The sequence below is a fragment of the Megalobrama amblycephala genome, linkage group LG3, assembly GCF_018812025.1.
Source record: "Megalobrama amblycephala isolate DHTTF-2021 linkage group LG3, ASM1881202v1, whole genome shotgun sequence".
Classification (NCBI taxonomy): domain Eukaryota; kingdom Metazoa; phylum Chordata; class Actinopteri; order Cypriniformes; family Xenocyprididae; genus Megalobrama; species Megalobrama amblycephala.
This window is the reverse complement of record NC_063046.1, coordinates 11116981-11126077: the sequence shown is the minus strand read 5'-3', so window position 1 is coordinate 11126077 and position 9097 is coordinate 11116981. Positions and strand designations below refer to the sequence as shown.

Genomic DNA, 9097 nt, shown 5'->3' with positions numbered 1-9097 from the left:
CTCACTGAGTTCTGCGTAGACTTTATGGGACTGCTGTGAAAAACTTAAGGGAGGGGGGATTTGAAATTCAGTGAGCAACATGAACTGTCAGTAAATAACAAAAAGGCTATTGTGTTTCCTTTTCCAGCAAGTTTTTTTTTTTTTTTTTTTTCCATTGGGATTGTTAAATTCTCTGACCACCGATCTGTGGGACTGTTTTTCATTTAAAGAAAGACGTTATGCACTGTTTACCAATGTTGCGTCTCCATCTTGTTAAGAATATACTGATATCTCTCACGCTGTCCCTCTTTATTGTATAGTGTCTGATCTGTGTCGTAAAAACAGAAGTTCAAGGTGTCATTTTCAACAATTAAAGTGCCTTTTTTCAATCATGAGTCATAGTTTGATAATCTCTTTGCTAGCTTGTGCATTTTTGTCCATGCTGATGACTAGCAGGATGAATTCTACACCATTTGTTTTCTTTTTCTTTTGCCAAACTTGCACACACAATACCACAATTTACCCACCCACACGGACACACATTGTTCTCTTACACAGAAGATGATTTCACACACACACAAATGTTTGTTTTTCTATCATGGTGGGGAATTACCATTGACTCCCATTGTTTTAAATCATCTCTTTTTTATTGCTTTTTTATTCTTTTTTCAATTTTTTAAAAATGAAAATCTGGGAAGATTTTAATCAGATTTTGATATAAGAAATGAACACTATTCTATTTATTAATCTTGAAAAAAAAATTAACAATATTTTTTTTTAAATGTAAAATAACTGTTTTCTATTTTAATATAATTATAATATAATATAATATAAGTATAATTAATTCTTGTGAAGGCAAAGCTCAATTTTCAGCATCATTCCTCCAGTCTTCAGTGTCGCGTGATCCTTCAGAAATCATTCAGATATGCTGATCTGGTCAGACAAAAACCCACATAAATCTATACACTCAAAGCCAAGCTTAAGATCACTCTCCAACTTTCTGTTCTCATAAGTCTTCTAGACAACCAACTATGAGTCATCGTCATTCTCACTTCTGCTTCCCGATGTCTCACAATCTCAAAAACAATACACACTCAGAGGCCACACACACTTGCACACCATTTGACTAACCCAGTGTTGACCACACACCAGTCTATTCAAGTTTTTGTTGTGGCCACACACACTGTCTGAAACACACACTCGTTGAGACAACCTGCCCTGAACACCCAGACTGGCCTTGTTCCTGCCTGCACAAATATACCCTTACTTCATCACACATTCCCCTTGCCAGCGCTCCCTAACAATCCGTCACTCATATGTGTCATCGTTAAAGCTTTTCTACCATTCATTAAGACCACCAGGCATTCCTATTCACAAACCCAAGTTTGTCCTCCCCAATTCCCAGAATCCACCAGAACACTCCGGAATGTCACAGGAATCACTGTCCAAATAATTCAACATCTCAGCACACACACACAGGCCTCAATTATCTCATTCATTTGTGCAGGGCCTGGAAAGAGTAAACACAAATAAACAAATGGGACAGTTGGCACGAGGAGAGCGGCGGCAGGGCTGGAGATCTCTCTGCTCAGCTAGATCATCTCTATCCTGTGAGACCAAGAAGCTCCGCAATCATCCCTCAGGTTGATATTAGTCTCCTCTCCAGTCTGAGACACAGAAATTAGGCCAGTTTGTGATGACTTAGACATTAACAATCTATTTACATTTTCTAAAAACAATTACACACTTTTTCTTTGAATCAGTTTGATACTGTGTACACGCCTGGGCAAAAAAATGGGCCTGATGGACTTGCTCTCAAGGCTTTCTTTGCAATCTGGGCAGGAAGATTGTCTTGTTGAAAAATAACATCTGATCATTCCTCTTTAGATAACAATTTTTCAATTGGGGATTGTCTCAAACACCATTGTTTCCTCCTTCTTATGTAAATTTGATTTGTGCAAAAGACCTCTGAAAAACAGGCGAATCTCAACATAACACCGACTGTTACGTAACAGTCAGGATCATTAATATGTAAGCCCCCAACTTTTGCATATGCCAGCCCATGTTCAAGGCATTACACAAGCCAGTATTAATGTCTGGATCTGCACAGCGAATCAACAGACTTTATGCAAGTAAGCAAGCAAGGACAATAGCGAAAAATGGCAGATGGAGCGATAATAACTGACATGATCCATGATAACATGATATTTTTAGTGATATTAGTAAATTGTCTTTCTAAATGTTTCGTTAGCATGTTGCTAATGTACTGTTAAATGTGGTTAAAGTTACCATTGTTTCTTACTGTATTCACAGAGACAAGACTGTTGTTATTTTCATTATTAAACACTTGCAGTCTGTATAATTCATAAACACAACTTCAAACACAAACTCATTCAGAATCACATGTAAACATCCAAATAAATACTATACTTACATGATCTGATATGATGCATGACGAACACTTTGTAAAGATCCATTTTGAGGGTTATATTAGCTGTGTGAACTTTGTTTATGCAATGTATTATAGAGTTGTGAGCTTGGGGGCGGGAAGCGCGAGCATTTAAAGGGGAAGCACGCTGAATCGGCGCATTTTTAATGATGCCCCAAAATAGGCAGTTAAAAAATGTAATAATACAAAACCTATGGGGTATTTTGAACTGAAACTTCACAGACACATTCAGGGGACACCTTAGACTTATATTACATCTTTTAAAAAAGGGTTCGAGAACACCACCTAGTTAATTGCCCAGGCAACAAGGGGATAATAATGTGAGATATACTGTATAGGTGCAAAGGTAAGACGTAATGTCACAATTATGAGATACACACATTGCAAGATTTTGGTCTTACATTATGAGAAATGAAGCTGTAATTGTTCAATCGCAATTTTATTTATTTTATTCAGATGTGGAAACAGGCTTGTGTTTCATTCAAAGATCCATGTAAAATTATCCTCTAAATCATCTGTGAACAATGCCCTAGAGATCATTTCACATTGTTGCACATTGTTGCTACTTCAAGAAGCATTTGTGCTTTTTCAAAAGCAGAATCCTTATAATAAAGCTACAAAATAATAGTTATTAAAATATGTCCTTCAAAAGGTGTGAGAAAGTCAGCATTCAGAAGCAGTAACAAATAAGACTCGCCCCACAATCCTGTGGTGTTTTAAGAGACCCTCAGCAATTTCCTTGAAATACCACATTTAACATGAACCACTGTGGGTCTATTCCTACAGCCACCAGAGCAATTTTGGGATTTAGGGAATAAAAACGCTCATATTTCTGAAATTTTAATGTCCTGGAGCGTTTGATTATGATAAACAAACAAACTATAAAGGCCACAAGCGATTCTTTACATAGCTGAAGCATAAACACATACTATTTGACCTTCAGATGAATGCAGGATTTATTCATTCAGATTTAATCAAATGGACAAAAGTTCATTTGACAATATGATATAATCACAGTTACATACAAATACTGCAATAGAATTTTTGTTGTGCAAAATAAATACATATTTAGATTTAACATCTCTCATCAATAAGACAAATAGACAAATGCTTTGGAATAAATTATGCATATTTCTTTTCCTTCCAAACAATTTGGTAATAACCGTATCCCCTTTTTGGCGAGAAAAATCACAGGTTTCTTCGGATCTACATCGTAAACATGCTCACCGACGCCTGTAAAAGCAGTTTACTCAGGTTTAGCATTTGTCCTCAGCTCTAAACTGGCTATTTGCATAGAAAAAGGCAAGCACATTTTCAAGCAGATGCAAACTAAACAGCTGTTTGTTTGCCTTCCTGAGTTATTTGAAGCCAATGTTCTGTAGATAAGAACATAGGAGGTCTGTGGCGTGTCCTGTTTTACATTATAACATTTCATTTGGTCCCGGTCCTGGCCCGGCTCCTTCTGCACCAATCAAGTGTTGGGTTACAGCGCAAAGAGGCTCAGCACCCACCCGGATTGCAGGAATGAGTGGAAGTCCTTCGTGCCAAGTCTCTCCAATAACCCCCCGTGTGACACAGAGGGAACCTTTGTGAAACGATCCTTGCACTGACCAGTGAACACTGTTTAATTAACCTTTTCTTCTCTCCCTCCTCCCATATTCCCATGTTTTCCTAGGAAGGCAAAAGAGAAAGGCATAATCTCTCCTTCCAACACCCCTACGGCCCCCCACACAAACACACACACACCTTTTCTTGTAGTAATCAGAGCGCAAGAATTTCTTTTTCCCTCTCGCTCCATTATAACAGTGCAGAATAGACCGTTGTTTAAAGACTGGGCCGGAAATTGTCTTTCTAAGAGTGGAAGGCGGTCGGGGCTGCGTGACGGTGCTCGAGGGAAACGGTCGGGGGACATCCTGGCGACCGGGATCCCAGACGAGCAGGAGCTAATGGGAACAATAGCCATCCACGACCTCCCTGCCCCGAATCCAACTCCCGGGAATTACAGCAAGCAGGGAAAGAAAGCGTTTAGAACAGGCATGAAAAGAGTCAAATGCCTTTATTAGGCCATAAACAACCCAAATGCCAATGCGGAGGGGGGAAAACATGCATTGAACTGGAGGGTGGAGGTTTTAAAACATACCGAGACTAAATGTCGAGCGAGTATGCCAAGGAAGTGGACTACAGTATGAGTTTAGCCCTTTCGTTACTGGGAGGATCTCGTTATGTCATAATCAGATCCTCACGAGCCAAACAAGGGAGGTGCCAGGAGATGCTTCACTGAGGTTGTCTGAGGACGACGACGTAGTTGCATTGAAAAGACAGTGAGAGAAATGGACGGAGGAGTGGATTCACATCTCCAAAGACTGTATGGAGGGGTCCAGGTGCTCAATATGAGCATAAAGATGTTGGGGGAATGAGTCCCGAAGGTAATGACATGAGAGATTGCCGCAACACACCCAGTGAGCGAACTGGGCCAACAGTCGATCAGGTGGTGCACAATATCCAGAATGGACAATCTGTGAGATTGTGAGTGCCTCCTGGTGGTGCAATGCAGGGATTGCAGCTTTGTCCATTTAAGAAGCTGAGTGGAAATTGGTTGGCTGGCAGCCACTACAAACTTTTTGGAAGACTTAAGCCAATGGTGAGGCTAAACAGATTGTTGGGAGTAAGAGAGCGAGAGGGACTGAAACAGATTTGATTTCGATCATATGTGCAAAAAATTTTCACCATGTTAAACAGAAGAAAGAGTCATATAGGTTAGAGGGTTAGTTCACCCAAAAATGAAACTTCTGTCATTCATTACTCACCCTCATGTCATTCCACACCCGTAAGACCTTCGTTCATCTTCGGAACACAAATTAAGATTTTTGATGAAATCCGATGGCTCAGTGAGGACTACATTTCCAGCAAGATAATTAACACTTTCAGTGCCCCGAAAGCTACTAAAGACATTTAAAACAGTTCATGTGACTACAGTGGTTCAACCAATACTTTTTGTGCACCAAAACAACAAAATATTGACTTTATGACAATATCTAGTGATGGGTGATTTCAAAACACTGCTTCATGAAGCTTTGAAGCTTTACGAATCTTTTGTTTCGATTCAGTGGTTCGGCGCACGTATCAAACTGCCAAAGTCACGCCCCCCAGTGGTGAACCATTGAAATTTCAAAACACATATCAGGTAACGAAGCCTCGTTTACTGAAATCACGTGACTTTGGCGCTCTGAATCCCTGATTCAAAACAAAAGATTCATAATGATCATGAAGCAGTGCTTTGAAATCGCCCACCTCTAGATTATTGTCAAAGTCAGACAGAAAGTATTCTCGTCACTTCATAACATTAAGGTTGAACCACCGTAATCACATGAACTGTTTTTAAATATGTCTTTAGTAGCTTTCTGGGCATTGAAAGTGTTAATTATCTTGCTGTCAATGCAGACCTCACTGAGCCATCAGATTTTATGAAAAATCTTTTAATTTGTGTTCCGAAGATGAACGAAGGTCTTGCAGATGTGGAACGACATGAGGGTGAGTAATTAATGACAGAAAATTCATTTTTGGGTGAACTAACCCTTTAAGAATGTCACAAGGTTGAGTAAATGATGACAGAATTTTTTAATTTTGGGGTGAACCAAAAATCATGTGCCACTCTTTTAGAGTCTTCAGAGTGACTAATGGAGGAACGGCACTACTGTGGGAATTTTGTTAGTATGTATAAGTGAGAAAGAATAAGTGTGTCTGTGTGCCTTTTCAACATGATACACCAAATCTCAATACATTTCGGTACATCTTCCCACAGGGATCATTCGATGCACACAGGTTCAGGCAAGACAACCTCAACGCACGTTCCCTAGTTCATCTCAGGAATGTTCTCACCCTTCTGAAGTTCCTTTCGAGGTCAGACGTCACTGCAGGGAATAAAAATCCCTGCTAAAAAATAGCTTAAACTACTTTGTTTTCTGGTCTTGGCTGTTATGGTCTCGACTAGTTGTTCCGGTAAATTTTATATATATATATATATAAACAGCAACTCAGACCAGCCAGAGACTAGCAACCATCTTAAGATAGTTTAAGCTGCTTTTTAGTAGAGTAAAGCACCATTAATGAATTAAAAGCTCAAAAAGAAGTCGCCCCAAATTTAAAAAGATGTGTCGGCAGGACAAGCATTTGGACCACATACAGCAAGCCCTGATGGCAACAATCAGGCCTGAAATGAGGTTCACAGGTGTGAGAGAACAGCATTTGTCACATTAATGTCTCTATGACCTCGGGACAGGCTAAACAGCTCCTGTCTGAACATGTCCAGTTCTGGAGCAGAAAAAAGCTGCCTTAGGCCACTCACACCACTCTATAATAGCAGTACCTCAGTGATACACACACAGTCCTACAACCAACATTATAATCATCATCATCATCCTCACAGGATGATTCAGCCCTCAGAGTGCATGTGTGTGTGGGAGTGTCCTCTCCGTCCAGTCCTGAGAGTCTTCAGTTGAAAAGGATAGAATCCGGGTCTCTGTTGGCCATCTGCGCCATGTGTTTAAGAACATCTTTTTTAGTGATGATTCCCAGCAAACGCCTGAAAGAGCGACAGAAAAATAGATCATTTAGTTTTTAATTAATACAAATGACTAATCTGTCAAGTCACATAAAATGACTGAACAGATGGTCCTAGTTAGCATATGCATGAGAGAGACTATGTTTGCATAAAGTTTCAAAGCCAAGTGTATAAAGTGTGTGCATGTGTGTTGTTTCCAGTCTACTCTCTTTTTGTATTATGTCATTTCCTTTTATTGTGCTAGATAGACTTGAAGGGTGGATCATAGGGACTGAGAAAGACCAACAGCCACGTTGATTTACTCAACATCGGGAGCTGATTAACATGCGCGCACACACACATATACACACACTCTCTCTTTAAAAGGCAAAACAAATGCCTCAAGAATCAGCTTCAGCTGTTTTGAACAAATATGGCAGGGAGCACTCTTATAATAAAGTAGTATCATATTTCCTCTGTTTTCTGGACATGTCCTCTTTTTGGACCTAAAAAAAATGCGTCCGGCCGGGATTTCTAAATCGCCCAGAATGTCCAGGATTCGGCTTTTGCTTTCTACAGTCGCTATTCCTTCTCGCACGCAAATACATAAGTAATTTGCGAAACAGAGCACGCAGATTGAACGCAACAAACGCTGTCATGTTATCTTGCATTCAGATGCCTGGTGTTTGTGACCCAATCCTGTGAGGCGCTTCTGGGAGGGAATTATACAGAACCACTTTAATGACAGACTTTGCTCAGGCATTACAGAATGATGAAAACAGCATTTTAGATGCTATGCAACGAGATTGGTCCGCTGGTTTGTCCAGTTATGCCGTCCTATCTCAAAGTCACATATGTCTTTTTTGATGCGCATCATATAATTGATTGTGTTTCCACTTTGTTTATGCACGTTTTCGTGTCGCATAAAAATGTATCCGACTTAGTTGAGTGCATTAGTTTTTTTATGTGCATTTTTAGAATTTATGCACACATTGGTGTTTCCATCTAGCGTTTGTACTTTTTTTTGTGATATCCCAAAATGCGCATAAAATAGGGGGATAGAAACATAGCAGGGGCTTCTGTGTATACAATACAACTTTAAACACATGTCTTGCAAAGACTTTCATGCGTACTTGATTGGTAATCAAGGAGTGTTGGGAAAGATTCGATCTTCAGGAGAACACAAGGACTGAAATTATTTTTGACTGAAAGATTTTTTTATGGCAACTGATTTTTTATTTTATTTTAAATCAAATAAAACAGACTCAGCTGGGGAAGCCCTCCTGCTTGGATTGACGTATAATTAAACATAATTAAAGTTTATTTTAACTAACATAGTCCAAACTGCAACATGGAGATGACAGATCTGTTCTCAAACCTAGCGAGCCAATTCTCCAAAACACAAACAGCCCTCAAAGCAGCATTCAAACTGAGGAACCTAATAAATGACTGATTTGAAATGCTCAACATATGCTCAGCAATACCTCACTCTATTGGAATCATGTTGCTAAGATTACCTTTTAAGCTAACCTAACCTATTTCCCCCAGTAAAAACATCTTCAGCAGCGGTTCTCACATCTTTTGACTGCAAGGTCCTTCACTGTCAGAGACAAAAGCCCCCCTATTCAAAGGCCCACAAAGATATTTCTGGTACTTCTGCTGTAATGACAAACATGCTCAAACACAGAAACCAGGAGTGGCAGTATATTAAAATAATAACAACAGCAGTAATAAATAATAATAATAATTCCATAATACCAAAGTGTTACCAGTGTTTACATTTTTATTACCAATTAATTTAAATGACTTTTCTAGTCATTCATTCTCAGTAATTTCTACCCTAAATGCTTGACATAACTGAAAATTTCAATAAGATTTTAAAAATGTCCATGAGTTTTCCAGTCCAATCCCTCATAAATATAAATAATTAAAATATAACCTAAATAAATGTGACAGTTGTTGAGAGAACAAATTAAAATGAGAAATACCATGTCAGCTAAAATGTTTATTTTAAGCCGTTTTTGCTTATTTTAAATCTTGATTTGTCTTATTTCAAATAATTTTAAGTCAACTTGAGGCTAGTGATGTGTTATTCATGAATGATTCGTTCATTTTGAATGAATCTTTAA

General features: G+C 38.9%; 1 protein-coding gene across 2 annotated transcripts in view; it reads right to left on the bottom strand.

The window, feature by feature from the left end:
• Nucleotides 1-6031: 6031 nt before the first annotated feature.
• The window catches only part of clcn5b (chloride channel, voltage-sensitive 5b), a 36154-nt gene continuing 33088 nt past the window's right edge, over nt 6032-9097 (bottom strand). For both annotated transcript variants that reach the window (XM_048183830.1, XM_048183831.1), the window contains exon 13: nt 6032-7010. In XM_048183830.1, the coding sequence (XP_048039787.1) occupies nt 6920-7010 (91 nt within the window). In that variant the 3' untranslated portion in view covers nt 6032-6919. The remainder of the gene's footprint in view (nt 7011-9097) is intronic.